General features: G+C 33.0%; 1 protein-coding gene across 2 annotated transcripts in view; it reads left to right on the top strand.

The window, feature by feature from the left end:
• Nucleotides 1–726: 726 nt before the first annotated feature.
• LOC124369940 (protein ECT2-like) overlaps nt 727–17600 on the top strand; it is a 38664-nt gene continuing 21790 nt past the window's right edge. The window contains exons 1-8 of one of the 2 annotated variants that reach the window (XM_046828141.1): nt 727–811; nt 4395–4465; nt 7292–7425; nt 7632–7764; nt 11831–12037; nt 12154–12297; nt 14240–14380; nt 17077–17206. In XM_046828141.1, the coding sequence (XP_046684097.1) occupies nt 778–811; nt 4395–4465; nt 7292–7425; nt 7632–7764; nt 11831–12037; nt 12154–12297; nt 14240–14380; nt 17077–17206 (994 nt within the window). In that variant the 5' untranslated portion in view covers nt 727–777. The remainder of the gene's footprint in view (nt 812–4394; nt 4466–7291; nt 7426–7631; nt 7765–11830; nt 12038–12153; nt 12298–14239; nt 14381–17076; nt 17207–17600) is intronic. The other variant, XM_046828142.1, reaches the window with a different exon arrangement.

Here is a 17600-nt window from a genome sequence, read left to right as displayed (position 1 = left end):
TTCAGGGAAAGATTTAGAGTTTGTTACTTCTCAGACACAACAATAAGCTCTGAAGATAAGCAAAATCACTTTAAACCAATTCTTGGATTTGGGAAAAAATGAAATAGGTTGTGGATAAAATATGCCTATTTATACTTATTTTTATTCTTGCCAAAGTACTGCTCTCTAGATCTTAACATACAATATAATTACACCAAAAAAATACATAGTGAGAATTTTGAGATAAACGCTTCAGAGCTATGAATTTTTTATCGACACTGTAACATTTTATTTTATTTCATATTTTTGTAGCTCAATATTAAATGAATCGGGTAACTTGCCACTGGGTAAATAGGAGTGGCGTGGGACAGAAAGTAATTCTTTGGATATTTACAGTTTTGTTGTCAATGTCAGCTCCAAACAACTGTTTGTTAAGTCATTATAATAACCTGTACAAATATTGTACAGTAATGGTCAAGCTATAATACTATTATCTCTACTCTACCAGTCAGTACTGAGTGACCTTGATTAGATAAGTAAAAGAGATTATCACAACTCATTAAAAACTAAATGTAACCAAATTTTTGGAAATATATTATTTTATTCTCAAAATTTGGTGCTTCAACTATCCTTCCTTGTCCTTGTCCTTACCATAACCTCCCCATGTACCAATAACAATATCAAATAGTGTAATTAATTGCCTTTGAAGGATATGGAAATGGTGTACATGTTGAGCAAGCAAGAACATGCAGTTCTAAGCAAGTTTGGGCTGAACTCAGTCAGTCCTTCATTGATAAAATGGCTATGCTACTTCATAGACGTTTTAAACAAGGTATGGAAGTACTTAAGTAGTCAGGTAGTGTCTAATCAGTCGTTATTTACTGATTATTTGTATATTAATTAAATCTTATATTTTATTTATCTCAAATTTTACAATAATGAAAGTTGTGTTTTAGGATACAATGGTGTATTCTGAATTTAAACTAGCCAAACAACCAAGGCTAAATAACCAATTATTGTTATTTAGCATTATTAGAGTTTAAATTTGTACAACCATTTTAGGCTGATCTATGAAAACAAGCTGTGATATATCTTTCCTGTATTAATTGGTATGACAATACAATGAGTGGAGATCTGTAGAGTAGACCTAGGCTATTTGTGAAAAGTACAATTTATATTACAATAAAGTTTTATAGCAAAATTCCAAATGATTGGAAGTTATATGAACACAATTCTCAAAATTATATGTATTAAAAAATGCCATGGTAAAAATGGACTATTTAACAAAACATAATATTTTTTAAATAATATCAACTTTATATTAATTTATGGACAATTTTATATAATTTCAACTTGTCATTTTCATTGCGTGTCATGCCTGAGCAAGATTTGTCTGTATTTATTACATGTAATGTGTCATTTAATAAAATGATAATGATAATTTGAAGTCTTAGACTGAGAATTGAGTGCAATTAAGTAAAAACTCATTTCAATCTAATTTAAAAACGTCAATTGAAAGAAAAACTAATCACATACAAAATGAAGGGAACTAAAGTTCTATACACTAAGTTTTGACCTAAAATTACCAGTTAATTAATTCTAGGATTATTTACACTTAATGGCTGGTAGATTAACAGTTATATTAGGAAAATGATAATGTTACAATAAAAAGCAAGGGAAATATAACTTGTTAAGCTTCATTTTACATAATGGTCATACATATTACTAAACATACATTTCTTTATGTATGTTCTGGTACAGTATTATATCAAGTTTATTATAATTGTTCTGTATTTTATAACCCACAGAAACCTAGCTTTATGGCCTAGGTGGAGGGATAGGGTGCATATTATATGTTGGCTGCTGGTTTATAGTACAAATATAGTACAATGTGGTTAGTTCAAGTTTCTCAAAGTGGAACCCAGTCCTAACCTGTGGTAGCGATTCATTAATATGATTTCATTTTTTTAATTTACAATATATCACGAATAAAAATATTAGAGTTTCTTGAGCTCTCTGGAAATTCTGGAGTTACGTAATATCCATACAAGTGAAATGCACTCTGGTAATTCATAAAATTTTGTTGTTTTCTGCCGGACGTGATGTTTTATCATGTTTAATATTCAAGTGTGATAGGCCTATCTAATGTTGTGTTTCTTGTACTATTTATTTATTTATTCGTTGTGTTTGTGCTGTGTTTCGTAAATTTTAAACTATAACGACTCCAGATAGATAATCCTCGCTTTTAATATTTATTGACACCGACACCAGAAGATGACTTATTAAAAGTTGAAATTATAGTAGTTTATGACTACAGTTTGACAAAGGTATATTGTTATTGTTATTTAGAATTTAAATTTAGTTTTAGTCACTAATGTATGCCTTCATCAAATCTAAATCTTGAAGAAATTAAACATTGCTGTTTAATAACTATAACATGAACATATAATGTTTTTGAGTCTCAGAATTTCTTCTCATATACTTTGTTTACTAAGTTAATATTTTTGAAGAGTTTAAACCAGATGGATGTCAAAGTAAACAGTCATAATGATCACATATGTTTTTTATATGTTACAAATGTAGCTTTACTAAATTGAATAATCATGATCATTCTTAAATTACAATGTCAAAGAATATTTAAGGAAAATGTCGTTTTATTGTGGAGTAGAAACATTAAGGCATATTTACTTTGCCTACATTCATTCTCACTTTAGTTTTGGTTCATGTCTATTAAGAGCTACAAGAAAATAAATTTGGTCAGCACCTTAGAACAACAAAAGGAGCCATAAGAACTGTACTCCACCTAACTCATGACAAATCAGCTAAGGAACACTCCATAAACCTTGTTTATGAGCAGTACATCTTTGATTGCATATTAATTTATAAAAATGAGGCAGTGTATTCTAAATCCCTCTTATCTCATACATACAATACAAGATATAAAAGTGAAATTATCTCAGTTTATCACAGATTGAAATTTTATGAACAAAACCAATTTATTCATTGGATAAATGTTTCCTTCTCTGTTCACAACACAGTTGAAAAAGTTTGTAGACATCGTCATAAAGTAATTAGGTTTAGAATTTTTATTTTAGAATTGACACTTTTTAAATGTACTCATGTGTATGACATAAATGAAGAATTTTTAAATTGAATTGAAAAGAGGAGCTCTCGGGCTTGTAGCGGATGATTGGGGGACCCAGACCAGGCCCCAGTAAAAATATCCGAGAAAACCTGTTTGACTACGACCGTGATCAAACTGAAATCATTGTGTCTGATAATAATATTTATATGCATGTTTCATAGAATATAAGCAAACATACAAGCAAGGGTTATTTCATAAAAGTTGGCCATTGTCTTTCGAAAAAATGCAAAATACTTTCAAATTATACTAATATATTCATTTATCTTTAGTGTTACATGACATTGCTTACTGTATACATAAAGGATATTTTCAAATAAGGAATTATTGAGAATCTTCAGAATTATTAAATCTGAAAAAGAATACGATTTCAGACATATCATCCAATCTGGAATCCCCAAATTGTACATGGAACAAATGCAGTTGGGTATGTTTGGTTTTAATGATTGTTTTTATTATATGTTGTACTGCAATAGTGCTGACACTCAACACACATGATTAACTTAAAAATACATACTTTTCTTTGATACTAATTTTTATAGTTTGTTGATTACAACATTTTTAGTACTTGAATATCAGTTTTTTTTTCAACTTACTTAACAATATTTATTATTCATCATTTACTGGCTTTCAAAGACACTTAACATAGTTTATAGTGCTATATGTCAAATACATATAAATATTAATAAATAATATAATTTATAAATATAATACAGTGGAGTCCCGCTAATCCGAACACGTGTAATCCGAACGTCGGTTAATCCGAACAGGTCCAGGAGGAATTATTTATAACGATAATGAACAGTTATAGGAACTAATTACTTAAAAAATGAAAATGGGTGCATCATTTCGTACATAAACAAAGAAAACTTTAATTAAATAGACATTCAGTATTTTATTAAGACAAATTGTGTACGGTACAGTACAAAAACTAATGAACTTAAATACAGTACCAAATTGAAACTTATAGGTTAAGTATGAGTTAAATTTTAACTCATAAAAACATATTTTAATAAAAAATGTTGATAATTCTATAACAAAATAGACCTATTCTCAAGTTTAAAACCGTATTTTTCTGTAATTCTGGCTAATCCGAACAATCACATAATCCGAATAGGGCTCGGTCCTAATTAGGTCGGATTAACGGGCCTCTACTGTATGTAATTTTTTACTGTGGATAGGAACCTCTAGACTTGCTAATTTGTAAATAGAATTTAATTCATCAATACTAATCAGTATTAAACAATAACTATTGCTAAATACCTGTGCTTAGTTCCAGAGATCTACCCCAAGCAAATATGTTTTATAGGAGAAAATCTAGAAGAAGAACTGGAATATTTGAAGGTAAACATTACATTGATAGCATAAATAGAATTTTCTACGAATAGTAAACGTTTAGTACAGAAATTTTAATTGTAAGAAATGTTTTAGATTCTTGAGTCATTTTGAGTTTGCAGTCATTATATAGAAAACAGCTCTGGATTAAAGAGATGTAGCAATTAAGGTTCACATCATCGTATTGTTGTGATTGAAGTTATTGTTTTCCATACATGTTTTATAAAAAATTAAATTGTGGATTGCGACTAAACCAACAGAAAATCCAAAATGTTTGGTGAACATATTTTACTACCTGAAATATAGTATCTGGTTCTGCACAGTGAGTTACAGGTTTTTGTAATCCTATATATATATATATTACCTTTTTCAGTGATGAATATAAGGAGATTAGTTTCTGCATATACTTTCCTTTATAAATTTATTCAATAATCAATAATCTTGTTTATTGCCATTAAATGCAATTTAGTACAACAGGCATTGTCTAAAATACTTATCTAAATCATTAACTAAGTCTAAATAAATTAAAATATGTAATGTATAACATAAATACATCTATAATTTATAACATTTCATAAGAAGCTGCTAAGGCGCAACCAATGCTACCGAAGTATACAATATTTAATAAAAAATGGATAAAAATGTTGTAATTAATTAGTTTAGAATAAAACCTACAACCAACAATAATCATAAAAACTCAACAAGACACTTAGACATATACATATTGATAAATAAAATATAAACATAAAATTGTATTCAATTAGTTGAAACATATTGCCCTTAATACTAACCGATTCCATCTACCTTATTCCAACCAGATTCAAGCTGAATTAAATTAAAATTAGTCATGAGTTCGCAGGAAATGAAAAATTCTGTTTACTAATCTGCTGAGCAAATATGACGGTCTTATTGACGTTATGTGACAGAGCATACAAGTATTCCTCTGCCATTTAAGAACTAATTTGATTGAAGTGATTTACAAAACAGATTTCTTTCTTTGACCTAGTTCTTTTAGGTCCTACCAGAAATTTAGCACAGTTAAAATAATAAGCAAGTTTCTTTATTGATGTTTAATACGTATGTAAAAAACGTGTAGTTTTAAATCGATAGCAAACTGCCACAATTTTGAAAATTGAATGTAAGTAAATTTTAAGTAACATAAACAAGTTATGTAATATAATTGAACAAATTGTATAATTTCATTTACCCTTCTTGTAGGTACAAAATGAGAATTTACTATTGTATTTGGCCTAAGCCTTTTGTTATATCTTAAGTGAAGTAAAAAGTTTACTCAAAACAAATGTAAAAAGTTATTAAGTAAACAATGTAAAAGTACTTGAATTTGTTATTAGTCTTTGACAGGATAGTGCAAACCTTATTCAGAAAGTAAGGTATAATTTCATAGCAAACATAAATCATTACTGATTTTTTAAATTATTTGTCATGACATTCTCCAAAAATTTTTATGCTGAAGTCACAGAAGCCTACTTGTTGCCTTTGAGGATAACCCTTCTTCAACTTTTTCCTTCATCTTGTGTGGCAAAGCAGTTGAAATTGAGAAATTCCCTTAGATAGTGGAACAATTAAAAATCGCTTAGTGCAAAGTCAGAACTACATACTCTTCGGTAAGTCTGATCACATCCAACAGATGCAAACAAATTTTGAGTTTGGATGGCAAAATATAATCTGGCATTGTAATGCAACAATCAAATTCCAGATGGCACAGGCCACGTCGCTTATATTGTATTAGACGTCAAAGTTTAGTTAGGTTAGCACTGCAAGTGGCTGCATTTATTGCTGTACAAATTTGACTAATAAGACCATGTCTATCCTAAAACAAAGCTAGAACAGTGGGCTTATCTGCTTAGGTCATCACTTGACTTTGACGAGTGATGTCATGTGATGCCATTTTATTGACTGATGTGCAGACTCTAGTGTCATGTGAGAAATATGTCCCCTTAGATAATGTTATCACACCCTTCCGTACAGTATCAGTCCAAAAAATCAAGAGCACAAACCATTCTTTTCATTTAGCGTTCCTCAGTAGTTTGAACTTGTAAGCAGGTGTTTTACTTGATTCCAAGCACTGTTACTCATTTGGGCTACTTGAAATCTATCTTCACTCTCTGGTTTGTCTAAACTCGTCAAAAGAAAGTAAATTTTGGACAACAAGATATCAACAGAAGTGATTCAAATTTTGTATGATCCTCTGGTTTATTGTTTATTAGTTGAATTCCAGAGGTCAGTTCTATGAGGAAAATTAAGAACCTCAATATTTTTACAGTAAAAGAAACGGTTTTCAAAAAATGGGATCCAGGCCTGTTTTTTTTTATTCATATTCAACAGACTTCTTTAATTTTTCTAGCATCAGGGGTTGGTTGACCTACCTTATCAGTACTGCAAAGACTGAAAAAGTCAGTAAGTCAAAATAAAGTATTTTTCTACCCAATTGTGTACGGCGATGGCTCGATATGGATAGGTAAAAAATGTGGATAAAATATAAAAGAGAACATTAAAAACTTATACTGATGACAATGACATCAAGTGTGGCTGCTTCCTTGGATGGGTGACCGCTGAGCAATCCTGTCCTTGCAAGCAGCCTGGCTGTTCGACCATTGGTGGTAGTTCGGAAGTCACTTTTAAGCCGTTAGTCCCTAGATTAAGTGTTATAGTTTCCACCTTAACTTTGTAAAATAAGACATCCTTTTGTTTACAATGATAACCCTCCCCAATCCTGTAATCCTTCCAATCATCTGTTGCGAATTATGAACTTTCTTATGAACAACTGTGTCCATAAAGAAAATAATATATCACTTACACCTTTATGGTTTACAGGTATTCAATCTGCCAGTTCTGGAGGTTGAACTAAACAACAACAAGTTTCATCCTGAATCTTGTACAATATATGTACTGGATGATTTTGAAGACAACCCACTGCTAGACAGTCTAAACAGTGTACCTCATACCTGGCAAGTAGTTTTATTATTATTCTATTTCATAATACTAATTGTCTGTATACTAATATTAAATTAATGTTGCAAAACTCTAGAAGGAAATGAAACCATTGATTCTACTGGTCAGTGTAAAACCTTTATTTATGAACACTGGTATTTTATATTTTTAATTATAATTTGCAGTATTGAAATATGTTCTTAAATACTTTCTCTCTCTCTAGGGTTTTGGGAACTACAGCACTTGAAGAGATGTGTATGGATGCTGAGTTGGAGATTAGATCGCAACCAACATTTTGCACATCAATGTACGGCCTGTGCTTCTACATCAATTGCCCAGGAAAAGTTCCACTTATGGTAAGTTATAACATTTTTGTTATAATTTTTTGTTTTGACATTACTCTGTGAATGACTATTTTTTGTATTTCCTTCATCTTATTATAATGCCTTCTGGTGGTTTCTTGTACAAAAATAATGTCTTACTTGGATTTTATGCCCAAATATTATTTGTTTCTTATTTAACAGATTTACAATACCGGTACTTATTTCCATATTGCCTTACATTGATAGCTTACATCGATTAAATAATGATACAGGCACAGACCACCAAAGGCAACCTGTGTGTGTACCGTTTGGGACACACATCTTACATCAATGTCTGTCACAAGTTGTAGCACACAATTACTTGCATATTCAAGTTTTCAATTCTTATTTCTTTTACTTAAGCGTATCTTAAATTGAATCACATATTTTGTTTTGAAATGTGACAGTTGATTATATTGTGAAATTTATTTAATGTGAAGTGGAAAACATATTTTCATAATTACTAAATTATAAATACAGGTATCTCTCTACTTTTGGTTAGATAAGTATTATAAAAAAAGTTTAATACTAAAATTAATGAAAAACCACTACTTAAAGTCCAAAAATATCCTAATCACCTTTCATTAGATCTTGGTAAAAAGCTTATTAATTTTTAAAGCATTTATAGAGCCTCAACCTAAATATTCAAGCACTATTTACGAGTGAGTTCAAAATTGTTAATAACAAAAACAATTATTGACAATTCTTATTCTGAATCCTAAACAACTTTGAGAATTTTATTGTATCTCATATCAGATGCAGAAATGAACTTGAATGGTGCAGCAAATGTCTGATTACCCAAGTTCTGATTATCTGAGCAGCTAGGATTTTTTTTAACTCTCGAGGGAAAGACGGTTGTCTCAGCACATAGTCCTAAAAGGACCTTTGCACCTCCCTTACTTATGTTTGTGCTCTCAGAATCTGAGACTTACAGAAGCCAATAAAATTTGAGGACTCCTGTTCAATGATGTCCTTGGGGCTGAGAAGATACGCCCCAAGGAATATTTGTCCTACTTTTAGATATGGCAGGATAGTTTAGCCATATGTGTTCCGCTGATTCTTCTGCTTCTCCATAGTCTATATTCATCAGTATGACTAAGACCCACCTACATAAGATGTTTTCTAAGGAGGCCATGTTCTGTCAACATCCGTAATATAAATCTTATATCCTCCTCAATTTGTTCTAGGAGAGCTGCAAACACCTTTTATTGTCTTAATCCTGAGATCCTACTCCAGTTTCAGGATCTAATCCTCTTTTCCCAATCTACTACGAGAGCTTTACTGTAAAGCTACTCCACAGCCTGGCTCAGGTTCTGCCATAAGGGATTCTGTACCTATTTTGGCAAGGGTATCTGCTTTTTTGTTTCCATGAATGCCCTCATGTCCCGGTATCCAACCATGTGCAACTCTGTTCTTCTTTTCCAGTTCCACTAGAACATTCTTACATTTTCATAATGCTTTTGAGTCAAACAAGCAGGTGTCAAGTGACTTAAGTGCAGCCTGGCTAGCAGAGAGGATTAAGTATTTTGCTCCTATTCGTCTCATTTGTATGAGTCTTCTGGCACATGATTCCAGAGCCATGACTTCCGTTGGAAGACCATAGGGTGTTTCCCAGGGGCAATGCTAACTCCTGGTCCGTTTGTACCAAATCCCGCCCTAGAGTCAAGGCGTGATCCATCTGTGTAAAACTTCTGGACTCCTTTAGTAGGGTAGACCTCGTTTTTACTCCATTTTCCCCTCGATTATTCAATAGAGACTTGGTATGGTTTTTCAAAGGAGTATTTCTTTATCATGGTTTCTGATACATTGGTTATCATTTCAGCCTCAGGAAATTCCTGAGTTATTTTCATGTACCCTTCTGAAAAAGTAGATTTGATCACCTTTTTACCCAGAAGCTTCGTTGCACTTGATTCGGTTGTCTTCTTCACCTCCTGCCCCAGAGGAGTGTATCCCAGAACCACTTCAAGTGGCAGAATTTGGAGCTCATTGCCCCTGTGATGCTTACGCAAGCTAACCTTTGAAGACTCTATAGTCTTTTTCGGCCACCAAACTAAAGCAGCTAAAGCAGCATATGTGACCATTTGTTTTATTATGGCTTTGTAGATCCTATTAATCATTTTGGGTTTTATTCCCCATTTCAGTCCAAAGGGTCTATTATAAGCCTGAGGGCCTTTGTCGCTTTGGATAATATGTTATCAATATGTGTGTTCCATGTTAGCCTTTTATCCAGGACTACACCTAGATACTTGATTGCACCAGAGTGTTTTATCCTTATACCTTCCAGAACAGGTTGTACAAGCTGAAACTTTTATTTCCTAGTAGAGGTTATCATACTTGATTTTTATGGGTTAATCTGTAGACCTTCCCTACGATACCAGTTGCTTATAAAGTTTAGGGCTTCTTGAGTGAGGCGTTCCAGCGTGCCTTTATTTTCCCCCTTAACCATAAGCACCAGCTCATCAGCGTAGCATTGTAGACATTCCCCTCTCTTCTGCATTTGTTAGGAGGTTGTCAACCACTATCTAGGGTCAGAGGGCTACTGTCCACTTGACAGCATATGGGGGAACTCCAAACCATTCCAGAGCTGCCCGCATGGATTGATATGCTACTCAGTCGAAAGCTCCTTCAATATCCATACAGACACTGACTAGGGCTTCCTTTTCTTTTAAGGTGTCATCCACCCCTTCCACTAAGCTGTGGAGAGCGGAGGTGAATTACCTTCTTCTTATCATGCTGATATAGACTGAGTGGATGCACCAGTGAGTTTTCGTCCCTTATATATCTATTTATTATTGTTTTCCATAGTTTTCACCATGAAGGAGGTTAGGCTAATAGGTCTGTATGAATTGGGTTGAGACAAATCCCTGTCCTTTTTCTGCACAAACACTACAAGTGCTGTCCTCCAGTTCTTTGGAATGAATCCTAGGGGATAACTGTTTCCAAACAAGATGATTAATGTGTTTAATAAAATGTCCAGCCCCTCTTAGAGAAGGGCCATGTAAACTCCATCCGCCCCAGGAGATTTAGATGGCTTGAAGGATCTTATTGCCCATTTAATGCTTTTAGATGTAAAGATTCTTTTTGACCATTGTCTGAATTTTGCAACCTCTGACCAGATCTCTCCCTCACCAAAGAATAAAAATCATTTTGAGTCGAGAGGCCACCTAGAAAATGCGTCTCCAACAACAGTTCTAGAGTCTCCTTCTTGTTCAGAGCCGTTGGGTAAACCAAGGCATTTTATTTAATTAATTGTTTTTTAGTCAACATGTATAAAACTATGTTGAAGATACCATGTTTGCTTTTCATATGTGGAGGCACGGAGCACAGGCTGTATCATTTACATGCCTCTACTGGTCTTTGTTAGTTTGAACAATAACAGTATGGGGTTAGAACATGCCAATTGGTTGCAGGTGGATAGTAAGTCACATAATTTATTGTATAAATTAACCATATTTTACCAATCAGTATTGAGTTTTCCTATAAATTAAAACATTTTATTGCGTTCTCCGTATTATCCGAGTTTTGTCATATCCGAGATAGTCCCAGCCAGTCCCGCTTAGCTTTTTTAATCGGATTTCTACTCTATTATTAAGGCGTGTAATGTGTCAAACGATTATCATAGAAGAATCATATTTTTTCAGCTAACATTTGTTTAAATCATCCGCCACAACAATTTCAGTTTCAATAAAGAATTAGCAAATTTGAATATTCACACAGTTTCAGACGAATTCAATAAAGTGTGACTAATCGAACTTACTTGAGGGTCGTACCTGTAGTATTGTTCAAGTTAAAGCCAACAGAATATTCTATCCTGCAGCCAGCCTCAACTTGGAGTGTAAAGTAAGTACTATACATCATATAGTACTTAAAATATTCTCTTGAAACATAATCAACAATTGTCTTAACAAGGTTTTATTTTTATTTTTAAAACATTGATTTTTGAGAAGGGAAGGATGCAGAGATCATCGCCCTAAGGGTCCTAGGGTGGGCTAATCAATCTATATGCTGTTGTTTTCAATTCTCACAACTTGATTTCTAAATCCGTGTCCATTGTTTCCAGAAAGAGATAGTATGCCTGATTAAGTGGATGGGTGGAAGGTTTGTGAAGGAACCCAATGGTCTCACTACCCACATGGTTACTGACTCCACCTTAGCCAAGGGCTATGAATACTGTTTCACTTTTCGGGTCCCAATAATGACCCCTGACTGGATAAAGTACTGCTGGACAAATAGATATGTCGCTGGATTTAAAGCCTTGCATCACCAGGTATCACTGATTTTAATTATTCAGAATGTGTATTGCCAGTGTTAGTTTTACACATTGCCTCTAGCAAAAATATGTTTTTATCTGATGATTCTCTAATTACGTCATTTCTTTTTTAGGATGGTTACGAGATTAAACCGTTTGCAGCTTTGTCAATTAGTCTCAAAGGATTTACATCAGGTTTTTTAAAGGTTTTGGAGTGTTCCATTCAAAACAATGGAGGAGAAGTAGTACCCTCTTCTGACATTAATTGCACACACCTGGTATATTAACACTTAAATATTTAGTTTTATGAAATTATAGAATTTCATGCGTACATTTTAACCGTGATCAGCCCATCTTACACAATATAAAAGATCTCCCTGAATTGTATACACACATTTTTTGAGTGTGTTCCTTAACATCAAAATTTATATTTTTATACAGGGTGATCAAAAACTCTGTCCAGTCTGACCATTTTCAAAGGACTGAAGAAAGCAAAGGAAATCTAGGGGAATATTTCAAAGCCAATGGAATCAACTGTTTGATGTGTTTAAAATTTTGAGGAGTGCTCACAAAAGACTAAAGAAGAGGGTCGTAGACTGGAGGTTTCGCATTTATTCTTTGGTGTTCGTTAGTGTCATAGTATTCAAATTTAGTGACAACACTTAAATATTATGTATTTAAAAAGCTTGTAATTCATATTTAGTCATTGGGGAAAGGTACGCTATTACTAAAAAAAATCTTATGTAAGTTAATTTTGTAGTATAATAATTTAATTGAAATATATATTTAACACAACATATATATATACATACATAATTTTATTTCAACGAACATTGAATCACAAAAAGTACTTACTCCTCCGGGACTTGAACCCAGATCTCCCACTTGCCGGGTGAATGTGCTACCATTACACCACAAAGCCCTTACTTTTTACGATTCAATTATGAATAAATAATTAAAATTAAATTATTCTGTATTTGACCATATCTGTCACATATGCGTTTAAAATATATTTTACTCTATAATTATTTAGTTTTTTCAGGGGTTTTAGGATTTTTTTATTTGTATACTGTCATATTGCTATATAGTTTAATACACTTGTCAGTGAGTAAGTAAAATACTCATAAAAAATGTTATACTCTGGAAGAAATAATAATAAACAATACTTTTTATACTTAAATGTTTTTGCAAACTAAGTAGGCTAAATTAGAACTGGTTGTAAACTAAAACCGAAAAAATAAAACTAGGGTGATATACGATGCTATTAATTCAAAATAAAAAATCTTGGTGTCAAAATTCATTGTAAATTAAAATAATTCTTGTAATTATATTAGTAAACAGTAGTCATAAGTGATTGTCATAATAAGTTTTACATCATTAGATCGACTAATGATGTAAAACTTATTCTAACTCAGGCTACTAATCCCAAAATTACCTTATCAGAATAAGTACATGTTAAAAAAAGAGAGATATTTCATTTCCACTATACTGCACATTAAAGATACTTCCTGTTCAACATCTATTTATTTACAAAGTCTTAAGAATATTTTATCTTAAAAGTAGAAATACTGGAACAACAAATTTAATGCACAATACAAGAAGTGGATCAAATAGAATATTCAAACTTCCAAAAGTTACAAAAAGTATTTTTAAACATTCTTTCCAATATATAGGGCCTAAGTACTTTAATCAATTACCACATGAGGTAAAAAGTTGTATAAACTTAAAAATATTTTCTGGAAAATTAAAAGAGTGGTTATTTTTAAAACAAGATGTAGACTTTATGAATGTTTGCTTGGTATAAATTCTGTACATATGTCGAAACTAATTAAAATATTTTTCTCGTCTGTTTGTTGTTTTATTTTTCTTTTAAAAATTGTAAATTTAAGTACGTATATTATGTGAGAAATGTTAAGTTGAACTGCAGTACCACCTATTATAGGAATATAATCTGTACATATATTAATTATTTTATAAGTAAACCAAGCGCCACAGAGAGTGTCTTTGGATGTATCGAGACTGGACTCATTTATAATTTTTTTACTATGTATTTATATAAATTAGTTTAAGGATGTTGTAAGTTTGTTTATATTTAATAATTCACACTGGCCACACATACTTGTAATTGTGGTCAGTTATTTCCAAAGACATATTATGTTATATTCATGTAAATTAACGAATGGAAAATAAAATTATTATTAATTATTATATTTTTTTCAGGTCCTTGAGAGCAATAGTGCCAATGACGTACGTTTCGGAGATATACCACCTCACATACCGTTTGTTGTGAGTTCTGATTGGTTATATTCATGCCTTGAACAAGAGCAGCGTGCGTATGAAGAATTCTTCACCTGCTTATGTGTAAGTCTATTTGATTGTTTTATAGATAATACGCTGTTTAGTGTTTTGTCTACTTACTATTTGTTGATTATTGTTAGGTCTTCATTTTAGTTGACAAGTTACTCTACACTTGGCTAAGTTGATATTTACACTTACGTTCATAAGCAACATAACATGTATTTATATTGTAATTCCTAAAATGAATTTGAAAAAGAAAGTCTCTAAAGGAACAATCAACTTGTGTAAAACCAGTAATTAAATTAAGTTTAAATAACAGGACATGGTCACCTGAGGAAGCATCTTCACAGAGTCAGTATCCTTTGGGAAAATCCGCTCTGTAGAATGTGTGACGAGCAAGAGGAAACCGCTGAGCACCTGCTCTTTGAATGCCCTGCAATAGCAAGGGAACGGTACGCCATCTTTGGTAGTTTAGATAAGGGTGGCGAATTTCCCCAGGAGGACCTGATCGGTTGTTTTCTGCAGTCTGCAGAACTGCTGAAACCGTAGACTGGTTGGCCTCATGGTGTGCTTCCGGGGTGCGCAAAAGGCTTTTGTGGCCGCAAGAGGCTTAAGTGCATGGCAATAAGCCACCCCATAGAAGAAGAAGAAGTTTAAATATCAAGCCAGGTGAAATACCCGCAATGAAAAGGCATTTGTTCTGACTGTAATCATTGAGCAACCTTGTTAATAATAATTTTAATGCCAGGAAATGTATTTTGTTATCTAGATGTTTAGATATTTGCAAAAAGTTGAAAGAGTATGATAGTTAGTTGAAGCCCATATGTATAGTTAGAGTAGGCTTTAGTTTCATTATTTAGAATAAGACTCTTTGCTATAATTTAAAACAGTTTAGAGCATTCCAATGTAAAAATCAGTAAGCCGGTTTGATGTACTTTGGCCCTATCATCTCATGGGGTGACCGCTTCTCCCATTGGTGGACTCATTACGTGGTCCTTGTCTGTCAGTCAATCCATCTAGGATAGTGTCCCTTGGACACTCGAGCCAGCAGTCTACCATCATTGTCGTTCTGAATATGACATGGTCCGGTAGCGGTCATTCAGCAAAGTCTCTCCCTATGTTTTCTTGTTGGCAGTAGAAGTACGGCTCTGAATCTCATCTCGGTCAGACCGTAAGTGATCTTCAAAAAATAATGTGTCTCACTGACCTTTCTCTAACTCTTTAGCAGTAGTAGTTCTGCTCCGAATTTTGTCTCAGTATGTTCGGTCGATCAACAAAGTATCGTCCCCTTTGTTTGTCCGTTGGTAGTGTGCCGGAATCACTTTGAAAGTACTTTTGATTACAACTCGATTGCAAACATGTGTCCCACCCCGATGCCAGTGACTGTTATAGTGTTGTGAGAGAAGTGTCATAAAAATTATGCCTAATAAAGATGATGCCTGAATAAGACCAACATTTACGGCAAGCTCGGGTTGGTTGGATCTGTGGAAAAACTGACATGGCATACGCCATCTGTCCATCACTAGCGAGATATTGTCTATGATGTCTTAGCCAGTGATAAATACAAAGTTTAAAAAACTATTTCAGATGCAGATGAACCTGATCAAGTATACAATAAGTTCGAAACAGGTCTGTTTTACAGAATGTTATCTAGCAAGATACTAGCATCAAAACTTGATGTCACAGCTCCAGGTTAAAGAATTAAGCAATGTGTGACTGTCATAGCTTGTAGCACTATTTCTGGGAGACAGAAACTTCCACTAATTTTAATTTTAAAGTAAAAAACCCAGAAGTTTCACAAATATAAATCACAAAACATTGCCAATTATTTACCAGTCTAAGAAATGTGTGTGGATTGACTGTAATATATGTGGGAAGTTGTTTTTAAACATTTTGTACAAAATGTTAAAAAGCTCCTCAAAAGACAACAGCTTACTAGGTCAACTTCTTGAAGCAGAGGGAGAGGACAGTGGGATACAGCTGCTGGAAATTATAAATATTAAAAGTCATTTATATGGTTGCGTCGTCATGAGATAAGTTTGCCAAAACATATTTCGTTAAATCGTGGACAAAATTGTGGTTTGGAATGTGTGAGATCGTTGTTAATCATGAGTCTTTTTCAAAAGAAGTTGATGGCTGCACTCCTACACAGCTGTTACAGATGTTTGAACAGATTGGTGGTTGCCTAAATGTAAATTTTGAAGATGTAAATGATTGGCTTCAGACCCACAACATCATCGGTGTGATGACTGATGAAGAAATTGTACAGCAGCTTATTCTTTAGCGGTACGGTAACAGGATTGTGAAAATGATTCTGATAATGAAGAACTGGAATATGAGATGACTCATTCCGATGCCATAGCCCAGCTAGTCCTGGAAAGATTATCGTTTATCCGGTTCACTGTAAGTTCCAACTGATCCGAATAAACAAGGTTGTGCTGTATTTTCATTTGTTCTTAAACGAGAAGTTATCAGCTGGAATATTGACAGGACTTCAATGGGAAGTTTGGAAGTACAAGAAACACTTGTCAGAGCTTATTTTTTATCAGTAGGACTCTACACAACATTGAACTAAATTTTTTAACCTTAAAACCAATTTTAACAAATATTCAGCGTTTTGCTTCATATTATTTAAATGCATAAACACGCTTGTCTATTTATTTGTCAAATAACAACGATTCTCCAATTAATCACACACACATCTCTGAACTGAGTATTAGTTATGTTTTGTGTTTTTATGTTTTAATTTGTTTAAATAGGTCAATACTCTGGATGAAATAGAGTTGGAAGAGGGAGATGAAACCATTTCATCATCCACTTGTGAAGAATCGGACAAATCAAATAGTCTAAATGATATAACGTCCACATCGATTGGAAGTTCCTCAAATGGTAATTACTATTTATTGCAATAGGACACTGTTTTGTGAGACAATGTCAAAAAATTAGAGCATATATTGGGGTTTACAACCTCCCCCAATACATGTTTGTTTCAAATTAGCACAAATTTGGATGTTTAAAATCAAGGATATAGTCAGGTGGCCAATTTCCTTGAATAATTTGTTCAAGGCCAACCCTAGATACTTCTTGAGTGAAGCCTGGGCCTATGTGATGAGCCATGAGTATATTTTAGGATGCTCAATATGTATACACCAAAATCAACATTAAAATTTAGCATTTAGTTTTAAACATGATTTTTAGTATACTATCGTGAATATAATACAACAAACTTTAACTCCATAACAGTAATATCTACATATTGATCATAAAAGATCAATTTTGTGTT

This window comes from Homalodisca vitripennis, chromosome X, assembly GCF_021130785.1.
Source record: "Homalodisca vitripennis isolate AUS2020 chromosome X, UT_GWSS_2.1, whole genome shotgun sequence".
Taxonomy (NCBI): domain Eukaryota; kingdom Metazoa; phylum Arthropoda; class Insecta; order Hemiptera; family Cicadellidae; genus Homalodisca; species Homalodisca vitripennis.
Note: the sequence above shows the minus strand (reverse complement) of the source record. Positions and strands in the feature narration are given on the sequence as shown.